The sequence below is a fragment of the Equus caballus genome, chromosome 15 (genome assembly GCF_041296265.1).
Source record: "Equus caballus isolate H_3958 breed thoroughbred chromosome 15, TB-T2T, whole genome shotgun sequence".
Taxonomy (NCBI): domain Eukaryota; kingdom Metazoa; phylum Chordata; class Mammalia; order Perissodactyla; family Equidae; genus Equus; species Equus caballus.
In genome coordinates, this window is record NC_091698.1 from 30,647,063 (window position 1) to 30,666,695 (window position 19,633).

The 19,633-nt window shown below is 48.0% G+C and overlaps 1 protein-coding gene across 2 annotated transcripts in view; it reads left to right on the forward strand.

The window, feature by feature from the left end:
* The window catches only part of FBLN7 (fibulin 7), a 44,763-nt gene extending 30,527 nt beyond the window's left edge, over positions 1-14,236 (forward strand). For both annotated transcript variants that reach the window (XM_023618734.2, XM_023618733.2), the window contains 5 exons: positions 3,948-4,073; positions 6,230-6,370; positions 7,387-7,524; positions 8,238-8,376; positions 9,794-14,236. In XM_023618734.2, the coding sequence (XP_023474502.1) occupies positions 3,948-4,073; positions 6,230-6,370; positions 7,387-7,524; positions 8,238-8,376; positions 9,794-10,166 (917 nt within the window). In that variant the 3' untranslated portion in view covers positions 10,167-14,236. The remainder of the gene's footprint in view (positions 1-3,947; positions 4,074-6,229; positions 6,371-7,386; positions 7,525-8,237; positions 8,377-9,793) is intronic.
* Positions 14,237-19,633: the final 5,397 nt, after the last annotated feature.

The following is a 19,633-nucleotide window of genomic DNA, read 5'->3' on the forward strand; positions in this document are numbered from 1 at the left end:
TCAGTTGAGAGTTATTAGCATATTAGTATTTGAATCCACGGACAGTGAAGAGCACCTGAGAGGAGAGGGTAGAGATAGAAAAGAAGTGGCTCAGGATGGACACCTGAGCGGCCCTGAGAGGTCAGCTGGAGGAGGACACGGGAGACGGAAGAGCCGGCAGAGGCAATCCACAAGGAGACTGCGGAAAAGCTGGGTCGTAGCACTGGACTGGGTGTCTGAAGGTTATTTTGTGTCAGAAGAGAGCACAGCTCCAGTTCACTCACCTTCTGTATCATGAGGCCTTTCCTCAGAGACCTTTAAGAAAGGATTTGAGTAGGAAGAGCTGCCTTTGGTATGGCAGTCGCTTAATAAATAGTTACTGAGTGACTCACTGGCAGGCTGGTTTACCAAATGATTGAATGAGTGAATAAGAGATTACATTTGAAAACTATGAACTTTTATGCAGGCATATATATGCAAGTTTTACCTATTCAATATCATCTGTGTATAGATATTTACACGAGCAAATCTCCATTAACTCTTCTTTCAAAACAAAACTTTTCATGATTATGAAGCACTTCCTCATGAGGGCTATTCTATACTTCACTATTCCTCTATTGTTTCCAAGTTTGCATGATCATAAATTGTGCCAAGACAGGCAATCTAAAACATTTTTCATTATGGAAAATTTCCATCACGCGAAAGTAGAAAGAATAGTATAATGACCCCCATGTACCCACAGCCCAGTAATCATCAACACGGCAAATTCCTTGATATCATTAAATAGCTGGTCAGTGTAAACATTTCTCCAATTGTCACACATATTTTTAACACTTTGTTTGGACCAGGGTCCAAATAAGTTGCATGTATTACAATTGGTTGATGTGTCTCTTACATCGTTTTAAATTGATAGTCTTCTTCCTCTTGCCACCTCATTCCTTTGCAGTCTATCTGTTGAAGAAAATGCGTTGTTTCTCACAGCCTAGATTTTCCTAATAACCGCATCCCTGTGGGGTCATTTAACGTGATCTTCTGGTCTCTGTTTTACCTATAACTCTGGTAGCTAACTCCAGGGGCTTGATCAGATTCAGGTGAGACTCTTGTTTTGGGGGCAAGACATTTGTATATATTTCCGCTAGGAAGTCCCTGCTGTCAGTCATCTCTCTGCTTGTGACGCTGCACCTTAGTGAGCAACACTGCCATCCTCATGAGGACACTCTCCAGTCGATTCCTGAGGAGGGACTCAGAGGGGCAGTTCCCTGAGCTCTTGCACTTTCAAGCAGTGTGCAGCATTACCACTGGGTGTCAGTTTGATTGGACATCAAATCCCTGTCTCCCATTTTCTTTCCTTGAGTATCTTGCATGTGCTCCTCTACGTCTTCTGTTTTAACTGATACCATTGTTGCCATCATAAGTATCTTGGTCTTTTTGCCTGAATGCCCAAAGGATTTTTCCTTTTTCTTTAAAATCCAATAATTTTATTGGGATCTGTCTCAGTACTGGCCTTCCTGGGCCAATTTTCCCAGGCGTGGGGTTCATCTTTCTAATAGGAAGTTTCAGTTGCTGGAGTAGTCTGGCCCCGAGGAACTCTCGAACTTTCCAGGACAAAACCCGAATATTGAGGAGACTTTACTGGGAGGAGAATCCAAATTGAGCCCAATGAGGAAAATCGGTGTAAATGAAAGAGACGGTCCAGAGAAAAGTGGGAGAGGAGAGTAAAAAGTCAGAGCTTGACATTGTGAGAGCTGCATCGAAAACCACAGAAGTGGGAGACTGAGAGTCAGGAAGCTAGAAAAGCTATATGCAAAAACTTGCTTCACTTAAATATGAGTAACAGAAAAGGACACTAGTCAAATCCCACACAAACTACTATAAGAAAAAAGAAAATAGAGTCTCTATAGACAATGAAGAAATGCCAGAAAGACATGCCCATAAAACAGTTGAAAACTGTAAACCTAGTATTTCCAAACAAGCTGAAAGAAATTTTCAAAAGATAAAAAAATTAGAAAACCTCAGAAACGAGGTAATTGGAGAAACGGAGAATTGAAACGAGATGACAGAACACAGGAAAGAATTACAAATAAAAAACACTATCAGATCACGAATGTAAAACACAGTTCAGTTCCCGGGAGGTAGTAAGTGCCCATGAAACAGGAGATTAAAAGAGAATTATCACCCACGCTTTTGGCCACCAGCTTCTCCTGCAGCCTCTGCCAGTGCCATCTCTACAGCTCATGGGTTGCATTAACTAAATGCCACAGCCTGGACAGGTGTGGATGTGATGACAACTGTACTTGACTCAGGACACAGATGGGACGGCAGAACTGGGCCTCAGGCCACGGAATGCCCCTGACAGCATATCAAGATAAGAAACAACGAGGTCTGTTTGGAGCCTGTCTAGAAATGAAAATCCTGGGTAACAAGATCCAGAGAGGGGAGACAGCGCACAGCATCCTGGGGCACCCGTGCATTTCTCTGTCGAGCCGATGATGCCCCCAGTCCACCCCTGACCCCCACCGGCCAGGTGCCTTCCACTGGAGGCCCAGCAGGGGAGAGACAGTGGCGCCGGTCCCACTGGGGTCAAACTGAAAGATACCAATGTTCACACTCTCTGGCTCTCTGCCCAGCACTTCACGGCCTAGTGGTCTGCCCACTTTCAGACTCCACTGGTGAGCAATGATGGGGCTGGACAATGGGTTGAAATGGGAATTTCAAGCTCTGTGGCATTTGTGTACACGGGGTCATTCCAGACACATTCTTGGAAACCAGTCATCTGAAAGCAGAACGTATAGGAGAGAGCATAACCAGGTGGAGGTTACTGAGAGACTGAGATGGCTCCTTCCCCCTCATAAGCAGCATTTGGATGGTCTGGGTCCTTTCATGATGAATAGAAACCATGTAACAGTCTACATAACATCCCAATCACGAGGAGGCTGAAGGGAGCCAAAGTCCCTGCCAACCCACCCACGGCAAAGCTGTTGTTCTCATCAGGAGCAAAGCACCTTTTTCTTCCTCTTGACGGACACAGCAGGAAAGGATGCTCTATGCCAACAGGAGATGTTTCCAATTTTCTTTCCCAAGATGCTATGGTCCAGTCAGTGAAATGACAAACCTTCTCTCTCTGCTGGAAATGGCCTGTGTTCTGTGCATTAAAACTGGGCTTAAGGAATTCATAACAAGCGGATGTGGCCCAAAGTTTTGAAAAATTCATTTTTTTCTCATTAGAAAATTTATAAATGTTCATTTAGGAAAAATGGAAGAGTACGAAAAAAATGTAAATAAACGAAGAAAAATTACCTGTAATCCTACCACACAGAGAAAAACCTATTAAACTTTTAAATATGCATCTCTCTCTATGTATAGCTTTTCCACAGGACTGTTGTGTCTATGAGCACGGAACATTTCTCTTTCCAACATTAAGAAAGAGAAACTTCCTCGATCGCACGGGAAGGCTTCTGCATGGGAATTGGCGAGAGTTGATTTTCTCCATCTCTGGACATTCCAATGGGCCATCCCTCCCTCCTGTAACCCCCTTGAATTGAGTTCTTGTTTAAAAGATGATCTACCTGCATGCTGGCTGATACAGGCAGCGTTGGGGGGCAGTAGGGCTTGAGTCAAAGGCAATATGGGCACATGCCTACAGGCAGCTGTCTCTGCCTGGCTACAGCTGTCTACACTTGCAAATGCTGCCTCTGGGTGGAATGTGGCGGGGTGATGGACCAGCTCCTGCAGGCAGAGCTCCAGGTGGGCACAGTGTGTGCCCGGGTATGTGGTTTGCTGAATGGAGGGTGGATTACATCTCAGCCCCTTGGCCCCCACCCAGCTCTTGCTGGTGGGCACGGTGGCAAGGGCAGAGTAAGGAGGTGGAAAGCTGGAGTCATCCTGTGATGTAAAGAAAGTTAACCTTTGTTTTTTGTTTTAGAATTGGAACTTACATACTTGTATTTGAAAATTATTTATTTTTCTAGATATCAGCGAATGCTCCAGCCAGCCTTGTCAGAATGGTGGGACATGTGTAGAAGGAGTCAACCAGTACAAATGCATTTGCCCTCCAGGAAGGACTGGGAGCCGCTGTCAGCATCAGGCCCAGACTGGTACGTAGCTGCTGTGGGGCTGAGGGAGGACGTCCCACCGCAGAGAGAGGAGGACCTGGTCATGGGTCACTAAATGCAGACAGGTCAGGAGCTCAGTTCCCCACTCAGGAACACGGGCTTTTCATCCATTGATCCCGCCGGCTCCCCGAGATGGCTATTTGGGATGGAGTTTAGCTCTTTTGTGTGACCAGAGTTTTGATCCTTCCTATGGAAGAAAATGCAAGTGGAAGGACTGACTGCCAACCTGAAAACTCCCCAGACTGGGAATTTGGCCCAGAAATTTCCTTGCTGCCACCCTCACTTGGTCATCATTTCCTCTGGAGATCAGCAGAACAGCTTCTCCTTTCAAAGGCTCCCATCGCATCCAGCAAAGTTATTGTTACTGATTACAGGCCAAAGTGTTTTCAGAGCTGGATAACTGGACATTTGACTGGGATGAGGTTATTATCCACATCTTGAGTCCCAACATATCCCCAGCCAGAAGGTCTAGAAGTTACACACTGGCTGTTTTTGCAGATGGCAAGAAAATCCAATGTAAAGGAATTTATGGGGGCTGGATGGGGGTTCCCACACTATGCTGCAACCTAAGTTTCTTATATAAAAGTCAAATCCAAAAGATGCTCTGTTCCTTGGCCAGAAAAGCCTGGAGTGTCCTGTCTGGCTGTCTTGATTCCTGTGTGGAATCTCAGTGTGGGGAGGAAGGATTGGTGGTTAGCATAGTGTCCAGGGAGTTGAAGTTTTGTCGATACTTGATATTCTTGCCTTGGACCGAGCCCAAGGTCAGTTTTAAATATTGCCCTCAGAGATTTGCTGCTTAATGTCTCTTGACTCTTCAGCTGAGTCAGCCTGCTGAGCGCTTTCTCAGAGTGAGGCAGTCCTCCCCACGGGGCCCAGAGGCCCCCCTCACAGCTCGTGTCCCTGAGGCTGTGGAAACAGAGGCCGGGGACCAGCCCCACTGCCTCTCCTCCTACCTACAAACAAGAAGCAAAAAGAAATGGGCCCCCTTTCAACCCCAGATTTCTGGTCCTGGACACTGAGGGTGCCAAATCCCACATCTGAGGGCTTCTGCTGTTAGAACCTGCAGGCAATTGTTCCTCAGGTCCAGGGGGCACTTTATACCTAAAGTATCCCCATGACAGGAATCTCCACCAGGAAGGAGAAGGAGGGAGTGAGCAAGCACACCCAAAGCCAGTGCGCGTGCTCACAGTATCTATGAACAGCCCAGCCTAGGCTCTTGCTCACCTGGTCTCTCAGCCTGGAGCCTGCCTTCCCGTCAGCTCTGCCTGTGTCTTTCCAGCTCCCCGAGGGGAGCCTCTCTCCGATTACTTTTTTTTTAAATCCAGTCACCTTTTTCTCAATCGTGGTAAGATATATATAACAAAATTTACCATTTAAACTATTTTAAGTATACGGTTCAGTGGCATTAAGTACATTCACATTGCTATGCAATCACCATCCATCTCCAGAACTTTTTTCATCTTGCAAAACTGAAACTCTATGCCTGTGACACACTGACTTCCCTCCCCTTAGCCTCTCCCAACCACCACCCTGCTTTCTGTCTCTAAGAATCTGACATAAGTGGAATCATGCAGTATGTGTCCCCTTGTGTGACCCATTCCTTTTATCACCGGTTTCTCTACCGTCTCCCCTAACCCTATGAGAGCTGTAAATCCTCTGATAACTTCCAAAAACTAATACTTTTTTCTGATTAGAAAATTGATTTACGTTCTTGGTTAAAAAACAAAAAGTTTAGACACTTTAGAAAGGTATAAAAAATACAACAAAGGAAAACAATGTTTTACACTTTATAGTTTTAAACTTCAGTGATCATCGTTAGCATTTTGGTGTTTGTTAAGCCTTTTTAAGTGCAAACGTGGATTTAGCATCACTGCGGTCCTTCGCTGCGTGCAGCTGCGTTGCCTGCTTTGTCGTGCCAAGTTGCATTCGGGTGCGCTCCCTGCCCTCCGCCCCTTTGGGTGGACCCTGGACCGTCTGCGGGGTTTCTGGTTAATTGCTTGTCTTTCCTTTCCCTACTCCAGAGTAAGCTCGGAGAAAGGGCCACACCCCCGGCTTGCTTCTCCTCCCGGCCCCTCCCCAAGGCTGGGCCCACGGCAGGTGCGCCAGGGCCCTGCACTGAGGGTGTCTTCTCCCCGCAGCCGCCGCCGAGGGCAGCGTGGCCGGCGACCCCGCCTTCAGCCGCGCGCCGCGCTGTGCGCAGGTGGAGCGGGCGCAGCACTGCAGCTGCGAGGCCGGTTTCCACCTGAGCGGCGCCGCGGCCGGCGACAGCGTGTGCCAGGGTAGGCGCGGACCCCGCCGGGATGGGGGAAGAGCGGGGGGGGGGGGGGGGAGGACACGGGAGGGCAAGGGGCTCCCCCCGCCAGCCTCCTGCCGCGGGTGCACGCAGCTCGCGCCCAGGGTCCAGGGGACCTGCGGGGCGGCTTCCTGGGCGCAGTCTCAGACAGCCCGGCCCACGCTGCGTTTTAGGTAAGTGTTGACCTAATGGTTGCTAAGACATCAGCAGACATCAGCGGTCCTTAGAAAGCAAGACTGTAGAGAAAGCAGCCCAGCCTCGCCCCCATGTCAGAATCTGACAGGGCCTCCCCACAAGCTCACTCGCCTGGTAGAGCCTTGAGCCCCCTTATCCCCTCCATCCTGGCTGGAATCACAAGCGCGGGTGGCGGCGAGGAGCTTGAGCCGCTGAGCTAGGAGACAGGCCCCGGAGCTGTGCAGGGACCTGGGACTCATTCCCAGGTCCCCTCTCGGTTTAGCTTACCGACTGGCCCACTTTTGCTAACCTCTCCTGATTACCCAAGTTCCTTCTGAAAACAACTCAAACCAGCGGGTTCAAGCCTGAGAATTGATCAATTGGTGCTAACAGCCTCATTGTACAGCAGCAGAAACAAGACCCTGTTAGGCCATTCCCAAAAATGAGGCCAAAGAGGAGGAGAGTTAAGATGGGGCTGCAAACCCAGCTGGAAGTGTGGGTCTGCAGCCCCGAGCGTTGCTCCCTAGGCTGCCCAGCCTGACTTGCAGCCTCTGTAGGGTCTCCCCAGTTAGTCTTCAGCCAGAGACAGAGGAGCCCACCTAGGGTCTGCCTTCACGCCTCCCTTCAGCCTTCTGGGCCCTTGGCTGGGGAGAAAGGGGAGCACGCCTGCTCCTCTTCTGAGTGCTCTGCGGGCATAGGGCTTAGTGGCCGCACCAGATCCAACCACTTAGCCACTGCTGCCATGCCTCCAGGAATCGAGGCACAGCTGTTCTGGGGGTACACCCACTGCATGGTTCCTGGAGTCATATTGGGCACATCTATCCCCAGATGTGAATGAATGCGAGCTCTATGGGCAGGAGGGACGCCCCCGGCTCTGCATGCATGCCTGCGTGAACACCCCGGGCTCCTACCGCTGTGCCTGCCCCAGCGGATACCGGACCCTGGCCGACGGGAAGAGCTGTGAGGGTGAGTGAGACGGCAGCAGAGGCAGGCGTCTGTGGGGCTGGACAGAGCCCAGCTGGTCTCAGCAGACAATGGCTCTGAACTACAGGGAAGAGGGCTCCTCTATGGGCCGACATGGAATGAGAGAAAAGATGGTTCCCCAGTGACATCCTAGTGGGGCTCCAGTGCAGGGTTCAGAGTAGTGGGTAACCTGGGGAAAAGCCATCCAGGTAGCCATCCATCCATCCGTCCATCCATCCCACAAGTATTCGTGAAGGCCCAGGTAGGATTGTGCAGCGCTGGGAAGAAACAGTCTCTAGCCGGGGAACCCACACTGGAAGGGAGCAGAGAACTCATACCAAGAAGGAGGAGGATGTAAAGGGCGTCACAGTAGCCATGGAGGGGAGACTCCAGGGCACTTTGGCTGAGCAGGAGCAGGTCTGAGAGAAGTGCTGTGACCGGTACCACTCATTCATGCTCTGGGCACCTCTGTAACCTGTCATACCCGGGGGAAGGAGGACAGGATCCCGGGGAGGGGAGTTCCCCAGCATGGTTCTGCAGCACTTCCACAAGACCTGGATTTCAAATGGTTAAGGAAGACAGGGTTTCCTGTTTTAAGAAGCGTGGGGTATTTGGAACGCTCACCACGTGTGGAGCACCACATTCTGGTGCAGCTGTGTCAGTGATGGAGGGGACATCGGAGGATCTTCACCCTCACTGGGTGTCCCGTATTTCAGATATCGATGAGTGTGCGAGCCCACAGCACGTGTGCCCCCGGGGAACCCTGTGCATCAACACGGGTGGAGGCTTCCAGTGCGTCAGCCCGGAGTGCCCCGAGGGCAGCGGCAACGTGAGCTACGTGAAGACATCTCCCTTGTGAGTATAGCCAGGGCCACCCACAGCTGGGCATGTACATCCCTCACCCAGGCCTCCCGGGGTGGCTGGGCCAGATTCTTCCCGGAGGTTCTTGGGAGAAGGTACAGTTATGTCCAAGGAAAGATGAAGGCAGGGAGCTGGGAGTCTGGCTTCTCCGAGCTTCCATGAGTGGTTGCATTTAATGCACTGCTGCTCTGTGCAGTAAGAAGCCAGTTTGCCCTGATAGGAGTGTTGTTCCAAGTACTCCCCTGCTGACATGGGGGATGATGGCACTGTTGGGGAGGGCAACTGGAGGGAAGATGGCTGTGGTGACGTTAGCAGGAGGCAGGTGGATATCAGACAGATTTGGGAGAGGACCGTTTTCTCACGTTCACAGAGCTGGTCACTAGTAGAGCCCGGTCAGACTGTGTATCCTGTACACTTTGCTTTGTATCACTCTACTTTTCCACTGGTACTAGGAGGTTTGACTTCTAGTAACCTTAGCACCTAAGAGAGGTTTTTTTTTCAAAAGATGGAAGACAGGCCTTTAGGAGAATAACAACAACTGTCGCAAAGTACATGTATTTTCTTCTGAAAAAGAGATCACAAGAGCCTTACCTTGTCTTATTGTCGTAAGAATGAATGACTTCACAAGCTCAGATACCTGAATGGCTGTTGGGGCTAGAGCAGATTAGAAGCAGCAAGGAAGTCAGTGGCACTGAAGAGTGGCAGTTATTCACTGAGAGTGAAGACACCGGGACCTTCCTCAAGAGTCAATGAGTGAAGGGACAGAGGGACCTGTATGTCATAGCCTTTGGGGACATCGCTGATTAACAGCTGGATGTGATATTCGACCTCCATAACCATGATGACACAAGTCACCAAATATGCTAAATGGCATCTGACTTTTATGCTGGGTAAGGTAGAGAACTATCAAAGCACTTCCACAAGACCCCGGCCCCACAGGGAAGGAAGACGGGTTCCTGCTTTAAGAATGAACATTGGGTGTTTGGAAAGTTCACCCGGGGTGGAGCACATTCCAGGATGTTGCCAGCTAACTGCTGGGGTCCCACTCTTAGTGAGAGAGGTCTCAGCACTTGTACAAGGGGCACCTGGTTAGAATACCAGCACCATCATTATTTAGTCTTCCCCAGCTTTATTTTTCTGGAAAAACTACAGTACTAGCAAACATATAGGCGCACACACACATGCATACCTATACAGGTGGGTCAGGGGAGCCGCTCTGCCCTGGCCACGTCTGACAGAGCCACGCTCTGTTGCCTGTAGCTCCAGAGCACCTGTGGTGAGGGACCTGTGGCTGGGAAAGGTCACTCGGCAGCCTCTGCAAGAGGGCAGGCGGGGCAGACAAGGCAGGTCAGAGCAGCCCCTCCTGAGTTTCCCCAAGGCTGACTCCCTACATTTTGCCTCTCTGCTCCAGCCAGTGTGAGCGAAACCCCTGCCCCATGGACAGCAGACCCTGCCGCCACTTGCCCAAGACCATCTCCTTCCATTACCTTTCTCTGCCCTCCAACCTGAAGACGCCCATCACGCTCTTCCGCATGGCCACCGCCTCAGCCCCCGGTCGACCTGGACCCAACAGCCTGCGGTTTGGGATCGTGGGTGGGAACAGCCGGGGCCACTTTGTGATGCAGCGCTCAGACCGGCAGACGGGGGAACTGATCCTGGTCCAGACCCTGGAGGGGCCTCAGACACTAGAGGTGGACGTTGACATGTCAGAATACCTGGACCGCTCCTTCCAGGCCAACCACGTGTCCAAGGTTACCATCTTTGTGTCCCCTTATGACTTCTAAGAGTGCCAGGGGGGCACAGGGGTGCGGAGATGCGGGCTCGTTTCTCTTCCCCAAAGACACAGCTGTGGGCACTGACTGCAACAGACATCTCCCCCCAGCCTTGCCCCTGTCCACCAGCCTGTGCACCGGGGTTTCCAGGGCAGTGCCGCAGGCTGTCCCATGGAGCGGCACAGAAGGGCAGCCACAAAACCCAAACTGCTGCCATCACAGTTTTTCCTGCTTTAAGGCCCTTCCCTTAGATTATGCACTAACTTTCTCAACTTTTTTTCACAGGGGAATGGGCATCCTTCCAAAATGCTGTGTGAATGGCACTGTGAGTTTGAACTGGCTGGGAGGGAAAAGCTCACGGTATGTGTCTGAGATGATTGTCAGTCCTCCTGTATTGATACAGTGAAGGCTTGTTGTGAAGCCATGCTGAGGGCCCAGTGATGCCCCTGCACCTGTGGCCCAGGCGGTGGGTCTCCTGCCACCACCCAGCATGGTGTTCTTGTCTGCATTCTCCTCTGTGACATGCCTGCCAGCCTTCTCATCAGAGAGGCATGGCAGGGCCTGGGACTCCCATACAGATTCTTCTAGACCAAGGAACCAGTGTTAAAGCATAGTTTCTGCCTGAATTAATTCCTTTTTGCGAAGTCACATCTCAAAACATAACCTCATGTTATAGCTGAAGAAACAAAGTCTGTTGCTTCCCCCTGCCCACCTGGCTTGTCCCTGAACGTGAGCTAGCCCAGTTCCTTCTAGGAGAGGATACCTGGCTCTCTTCCTGTCTAGGCTGGACCCACTGGGATAGATGAATAAGAAAAAAACACAACGATGCTGGGATTGCTCCCAACAATAGAAATGTGGCTTGGCCAAACGGGAGCTTGGTAAGGTGTCATCTGGCCACGGAGAGTTTAAGAAAGTGCTTGAATTGCCTTGATTCTAGGGCATTCTACTTCTGATGGAAGAGCCAAGGGGTGACGCCCTCCAGGTGACTGAAATAAAGGAAACCCTCGCTGGGACTGAGAGCGGGATGGAGTCGGGTGGGGGGGACCATTCAAATTAAAACTTAGAAGCCAGCTGAGCTCTGAGGAAGTTTTAGTATCCAAATACATGTTAATCTACTGATGAGATTTCATCACACACATTTTATTTAAAAATTCTTTGTATTTGCCTTGGTAAGAGAGGGAAACAGAGGAAGAATGTTGCCAGTTTAGTGACCAAACCGTACATCAAGATGGTTTCTAGGACACCTATTCTTGTCTTATTTTATCAGACAAAGAGTGAGACAGTCGAGAGTTGCTTTCGAAATTTTTCTTCTCTTGACATCGGGCTCAGCTGTGATGTCTCCAACAACGGAACAATGGGCCCGCAAATCTGCTTTTCTGGGTTGTTACAAGACTTTATTAAAACTATCATTCAGAGCCTTGTGTTTCCAGATCGTGCTGTTAACAGGTCAGAAGCATGCCTGCATGCCAGCCTGTGCAGAACACCAAGTGGGAGAGTGCAAGGGCCTGGCCCATGTTCCTGAAAGTAAGATGTCATAGTGGTGTGCTCTTCCTTCCTGCTGGGGGCAGGGCTGGTTCGGAGGGACAAGCCTCTTACCTCCCAGCAGGTGAGGAGTGATTTGGGGGTCTACAGAACAGGTGCCCCACCTAACCTGGTGTATAATGATGACTTGGATGCCAACCAGGCCCAGTCTAAAGCAATGGATTGCATCACTGAGATCTGCCATCATCAAACCTGACTCCTGTTTATGAAATCCCACACTGAGCCCCAATCCCAACAGCACCAACATATGACTGTCTGCTTGGGATTATGGATTGAGGATTATGTCTGGGCCCTTCCTCCCTGGGGAATGTCTTGTTCTCTATACCTTCTCAACTCACCTTCCTCTGTGGAAACCAACTCTTCCTTTGTCCTTACATAGCTCCAATCTCTGCTAGGTCAGAGTGCTAGTAGTATTAATTTGTACCCCTTTTAAGGTAATATAGTTTTATATTATTTGGCAGGGGCTTTTAAAATTTTTATTATGCACAGTTGCAAACATATACAAAAATAGAATTGTATGACAAACCCCTTGTTGGAGTCACCAGCTTCAACAATTAACACAATCTTTTTTTCATCTCTACTCTCCACTCTACCCTATGATGATTTTGAAGCAGATCCTGGACATCATATCATTTCATCTGTAAATATTTCAGCATGTATCTCTAGACAATAAGGACTTTAAAAAAAGCATAACCTCAATACCAATCACACCTTAAAAATTAGCAATAATTCCATAATACCTTCAAATAGTCATTGTTCAAATTTCTGAGCGGCTCATGATTTGTTTGTTTGAATTAGGTCCACTCTCTGTAATCTGCTGATATGCCTCTTAAGTCTCCTTTAATCTGTAGCAGTGGTTCTCACATTTCAGCCTGTATGGGAATAACCTGGAGGCTTGTTAGAGTACTGTGTCCTTTGTCCTGTAGAATTTCTCAGAGTCTGGGTTTTCCTAAGTGCATCTCTGTGGTGTCTTTTAACATGTTCCTCTGTCCTGTTTCTTAAGTATCAGTAGTGCTATCTAGAGATTTAATCAGAGACCAGTCAGGCTTCTTTTTGCAAGACTACTTTATTGGTGGTGATAGGTACTTCCAGTGGGAGCCACATGGTCTCTAGTTGCCTCTTTTCTGATGTTAGCAGTCATTGATGATGATTGCATAGATCCAATACTTCTTTAGAGGTTGCAAATAATATTCTTAGTGCTGTGGTTTCTTCTTTGTTTATTAGCTGGCATACTTTATAAAGAGAAACTTCCTTTCATCAGTTATGTGGTTACCCTGAGGTTTGGTTTGTATAGGAAAGGCAGGATAAATTCTTGACTTTCTCGCCTCTGTCAGTTCCCAAGGTGCTTGCTGGGCATCTTTCCAAGCTGTTCAGGGAGAGCTGTTTGCTTCTTTGAGTACAGTATGGACTCGGTTTAAACAGACTTTGATGTGTGTTTCAATGCACTGCAGTTATTATTCTCACTGTTGCTCAGACTGTCCTGTCCTTGGCCCTTGGGAACTGCTTCATGTTGGCTGAGTCCATTGACATGACCCTGGTGGTCTTTGATAGTTTCGTAGTTATCTTGTATGACAAGATGTTTCAAGTTCATCTTGCATATTTTATGCCCCAGCCCTTAAGTCATCCAGTTTTCCCCAAAGACCCCTGGTTCCTTTTAGTGGGGAATGATTAGAGATCAAAATCTGGGTACTAAGAGTGCTTGTTGGTAGTGGTTTGGTCATTGTTTCTTGTTTTTAGTGCACAGAGCTAGGAAATATGTGTTGTGTTTTTTTTAACGAAAAAACACTATATGAGTTTATATTGATGCTTCCAGTTCAACTCAGGACTACCAGGTTTTTCACGTAACCTCGTTGATCTTATATCTGCTCTTCTTTCTCTCATTCTGAAAACCTCCTTCTCAAAAATCACCAAAATAATTACACATTATTTTAAATCCTCAGAATAACAATGCCAAAATTATCACAAAAAATAATTACTGAAAAGAGTTAAAACTTTTATTTTGCAATTCTTTTTGTCCTTAGGGTTTATGCCTTTAGGGATGTGCAGTCAAATTACTGTTTTAAAATAACTTGGAATAGTTCCCCTCTCAGTGGTTGTGCCCCAAACTTGAATCAGGGTTATGGTTATTCACTTTGTTTTGCTTAAATTTTTAGAGATTGCTTTTTAATTTTAATTTTGTTTTAAAATTATGTAAACTATTTACGTGGTTCCAAAGTCAAATCCACGAAATAAGCTGTATTCAGAGAAGTCTGTATTCTAACCCAGTCTCCTCCACCCTATTCTCTCCTTCTGCTATAATCAATTTTTTTCCATTTTACCCTTCCATTTTAAAAAATATAAACAAACGATAAATGATAACATCCTATTTCACACTTTTCCTGATCTTGCTTTTTTTTCCCCTTAACAATATATTGGATATCATTCCATAGAACCATATAGAATGGTTTTCTACAAAATGCTCCATTCTGAGGACATACGATACTCCTGATGGACATTTGGGTTGTTTCCAGTCCTTTGCTATTAAAAATATTGCAGCAACACGCATATGTCTTCTTGTATTTTTGCCTTATTATCTCTGGTACCAGTTTTTCCTGCATAGGGATTATGCTACTTTCCATCCCCAACAGCAATGTATGAGAGTTTCTGTTTCTCAATCATAGAAGGCCCCAGTGGGGTCCCAGGTTCTCACATGTGCGTACCCACAGGACCCTCCTTTGGAAGGACGGAGAGGCCTGAATGGAGGGCTGCTCCACAGCTAGCCCACTTGCCTGTCCTGAACTTCTGAGTGGCAGTCAACAGCCACCAGGAAGACATGAGAGGCAAGCCAACTGGATCACTAGCTCCTGAGCGATGCAAAATTAGCTAGGTTTTTGGATGACTTTTTAAAATCATCTTATTTCTAAAGTGTAACACCTCCAACACTAGTAAACAAAAAGGAAAATAAGCCCAAACCAAAATATCACTGCACAGTTACAGTAAACTTGGTGGGATGATGGGGAATCTGAGCATACGTCCCAAGGAGAGACACGAAGAAGTCAGACCTTCAAGTCACTTTCCACCAGCCACCGCCTCAGCTGCTACCAAGCTCAGCTGCAGAGATGGAAAGGTGGACTTTTAGAACTTTTGCCTCATACATATGAAAATCTGCAGGTGTTTATAAGCTGGATGAATATTCCTAAATGTCTGCTGTATTCCAGGCACTGTTCTAGTTGTTGAGGATGCAGTAGATGATAAGACTGACAGAGATCCTCACCTGATAGAGCTTACATTTTACCAAGCGAGAAGATAATGCACATGTAAACAAGAAAAGTATGTAATTTCAAAGAGGGATGAGTGCTATAAAAATAAAAGCAGCAACAGAGACTGGTCAGTATATAGTAAGTGTATGCGTAAATATACGTAGATATACCATCCATGCCTCTTAGATGTTGCAGACACTGTAATGGTGTGGTGATGCTTGGATCGCATTTCCTGGATGTTTGGAATTATGACTCAGAATCTCAAGTGTACAAAGGAAGTTGTGATACAAGGCCTGGGATGACCACACTGGGCTCGTGTGCCCAAAGGAAAGGCATCTACACAGAAAGAGAACAATGATGCTGACACGGAAAGAGAGGAAACAAGACCACGGGGACTTGCCGAGATAGAGCCTAATTTTGTGTTTTGGTTATTATTGCTGTATAAAATAGCCCAAAACTCAGCATCTTAAAATAATGATTTTATTATGCTCATGGATTCTGTGGGTCAGGAATTCAGATAGAGTGCACGGGGATGGTTTATGTTTGCTCCACAATGTCTGCACCTCCCTCAGCTGGGAAGACTCCATGGCTGGGGGCTGTGTTTACCTGGAGGGCCATTCACTCACTTGCATGCCTGACCTGGACCAGGAAACCCTGAAGACTAGGACTGACAACTGGAACAGCTATCCTTCATGTGGCTTAGCTTTCTCAGAGCTTGGTGGCCTCAGAGTAGTCAGACTTCTGGCATGGTGGCTCAGGATTCCTAGTGTGAGTATTCCAGAAGACAAGGCAGAAGCTGCATGGCCGTTATGACCTAGCCTTGGAAGTCACTTAGGGTCACCTCCGCCATACCCTGTTGGTTGAAGCAGTCACAAGCAGCCACTGAGTAAAGAGAAGTGGACATGGACCAGTGAGTCCTCAGAGTTGAGTTGAACTGAGATGTTTCCAAGGATTTGAGGACCATGTTTTAAAACTGCCACCCCTGGTTTCCCGTTTAGGGTTCCAGTGCCTCATGAAATCTGGCTTCAGGCCTGTGGGTTTTTTTCAGATGTGTCCTTTCAGTCCTTCTTTGCTCAAGCTCTTTTGGGTGTTCTTTTCAAACAGATGATCCTTGCCTAAGACAGGGTTTATATTCAAGTTGGGAGATAAGATCTTTACTTATATCACAAGAGGGTACTTTTGACAATGGTAGAAACAGAGTTAAAGTCCAGTGTGCATGAGCTGCAAGCTCAAGGTCAGAGCTTGGGGGAAAGACACCACTGGAAGGGTCAGGACCAGTTCATGGACAAGTTGGCACTGAAAATGGTTCCTATTAGAGGAACCCTAGTGGGAAATGCAGGCCACATCCTCATGAGGAGCATTCCCAACAAAATCCAGCATTGGCAAAGCCACAGAAATGTCAGCTGACTTGCGAACAAGAGTTTGACTTGGTGAAAACTTGGGTTTGGGCTGACAGAATTTTCTGAATCTGACCACCTTCAACTGAAAAATTAGATTTTAGCAATCTCTTTATCTCCAGGAAGCTCTTTAGATATACTTTTTAAGGGAAAAACAGGCTCTATGGTATGTATACATTGCTTGCTTACACCAGGATTCACAACAGCCACACAGTGGCACTTGTACAAGAACTAGCCTTCCTTTTGTAGTTGACTGACTGGGCAGACACGTTTCTGTAGATAAAGATTGCTGCTTCTTAGACAGACTCATGTATCTTCCCTACCCAAGCCATCAAGCTCCCTCATAGGAAGAGTTTGTTCCTCACCTCTTGCTGGATGGAGTCCTGTGGGTTAAGAGAAGTTGTCGTACCAGTTCCTTCATTCCTGCCTTCTGCCGGCAGGTAGTGCCACACTTGGTTGGGGGCTGGGCCTTGAAAGCGGGAGACAAGAACACATCCTCTAGGTCTTTCTCCCTCCAATGCTGGTTTTAGGTAGTTTGGAGTCTGCCCATGTGACAGTATCTTTGCAGTAACTTGGCTATATGGAAGTTCAACACACTCCACGTCCAATCATAATTGTTGTGGTTCCCCGAAGGCAGCTGGATCCTAGGGTGCAACCTCAAATCCCTACGGCCCCGAATGCTCTGCCCACCTCCTGGCCCCCTGTTCATGATGCTCCCAAAGACACAGGCTTCCTTTCTGCCCCTTGACCCTGCTAAGCCCACTCCCACCTCGGGGCCTGCTGCTTCCCCCTTGCAGTGCTCCTAGCTCAGCTCTCCACGCGCTGTGAGCTCAAACATCCCCTCCTCAGAGGCGACCCCAGCCACCCTTGCCAATGCTGCTCATCCCTCTGCAGCCCCTCTTGATTACCTAACCCTGTTTCATTTTCTCTAAAAGCACTTTTTACCATCTCAAATTATCTGTTTACTTGGTTTTTTTTCTGTCTCTCTCTGTACATGGACTCTGTTGGTTGCCCACCCAGTATCTATTTCCCTTTTCTACCTTCTGAAAAGAAACCTGTTTTGCTCAGACCCCCTTCCCTCCTTGTTATGGGCTGTGCCACCCCCACCCCCACCCCCCCGCGCCAGTTCCTATGTTGAAGTCCTAACCCCTGGTACCTCAGAAGGTGACTGTATTTGCAGATAGGGTCTTTAAAGAGAGAATTAAGTTAAAATGAGGTCGTTAGGGGGGGCTCTAATCCAATATGCCTGGTGTCTTTATAAAAGGAGATTAGGAATCAGACACGAGGCAAGACCATGTGAAGACAGAGGGAGAAGATGCCATCTCAAGCCAAGCAGAGAGGCCTCGGGAGAAATCAACCTTGCTGACACCTTGCTCTCAGATTTCTAGCCTCCAGAATTGTGAGAAAATAAAGTTGCTGTTTATGCCACCCAGTCCTTGGTGCCTGGTTATGGTAGCATCTAACATACTCCCAATTCCAGCCTGTACCCTGGGGGAAGGTGACCCCCACCCTCCAGGCTCCAAGGCAGCCACAGTGAATCATCCTTAGCAATGAGTGTCAGAGACCCAGACCGGAGCCAGCCATACATGGCATTCCCCGGGTGACTGCTGTGCGTGCAGGGATTGTCCCAGGGAGAGTGAAAAGAAAGGTTGGAAAGGTCTCTTTCTTTCCCACTGAATCAGAGTTGCTGCTGGAAGCCATTTTTTGACAATGAAGCTAATATAATACAATAATATAATATATATTACATATAATATAATAATATAAGGAAAAAGCCTCCTGGCAAAAGGCAGAGCCAAAGGAAATGGAGCTGGGGCCCCAGTCGAAATGCACCTGGAAACTCTCCAGCCTCTGGTCTTCCTGTTATATGAGATAACGTGGTTATGGTTTCAGTGTTTGAGAGGGACTTGTTGTTTGTAGCCCAAGACATCCTGGATGTAAGGGGCTAGAATCCCAGCTCCATGAGAGCAGACATCCTGTCTCATGCTCCCTGATACAGTCCCAGCACCTGCCCACCCAGGTGCTCAATACTTGTCTACTGACTGATGACTCAAGAACCTTCAATCAAGAGAAGCAATGTGAATACATTATCTAAGAGGGGCCACCCATCGCTGCCACAAACAACTTGGCTTTAGTTTAGTTTGTAAAGAACAGGCCCTCAGACAGTGGAGTCGGGGAGGGAATATTAGAAAGGCAAGTGGGAAGGAAACAGGAGAGTGAGGGCCTCCTAAAGATGGAAATTTTTTGTTTTTTTTTTTGAGGACGATCAGCCCTGAGCTAACATCTGCTGCCAATCCTCCTCTTTTTGCTGAGGAAGACTGGCCCTGAGCTCACATCTGTGCCCATCTTCCTCTACTTCATATGTGGGACGCCTACCACAGCATGGCTTGACAAGCAGTGCATAGGTCTGCACCCGAGATCCAAACCAGCAAACCCTAGGCCTCCGAAGCAGAACGTGCGAACTTAACCGCTGCGCCACCTGGAATGGCGGCCAGCCCCAAGATGGAAATTCTTAATGGAAACCCATGGACAAGGTGACGGACAAGCCACAAAATAAAAGAGACGGTGTTCGTAGCAGACATCAGTGAATTTGGCCAAATCTTTCCCATTCTCTCACCTCTGGGCCCATGGTTCACTGGCATTTCTGCCCCCTCGTGCTTGGACGTAGCAGTGGGACTGGTCCTGGCTAAGATATGGTCCAAGTCTCCCTGGGCCAAGTATCTAGCTGCAGACATTGGAACTCCCCGAGTTCTCCTCACTCTAGTACGGGAACTGGCCCCACTCAGGTGCCTGAGTGATACAGTGGACTGCTGACCCACGATGTGAGCAGCATGAGCAAAATATCGTCCTTTGCTGTTTTAAGCCATGGAGATTTTAGGGTTGTTTGTTCCTCCAGCATAACTATCTTGACTGATTCAGGGCAGAAAGGGAAAAAATAAGAGAGAATCCCTCCATCATTGATGATGTGATCATGCTATGGACTGAGGGGTGGAATAAACTCCTTACACCTGCTTTATAAAAAACAAACAAACAAACTCCCCCCCCCCCCCCCCCACACACACACACATTGATAAATTGCAAAACTAGGCTAGACTGGGATGTCTCAAAGGTGGAGGGAGGCTGCTCAGCAACATGGAGGGCTTTTAGGAGATCTTAAAGGCTAGACCCCAGCTCTATCCCAACCTCTCGCCTTGGGAACAGATTAGGCCTTGTGTTGTAGGTTGAATTATGTCCTCCAAAAAGATATGTTTATGTCCTAAAGCCTGGGGCACCTGTGAATGTGACCTTGCTTGGAAAGAGC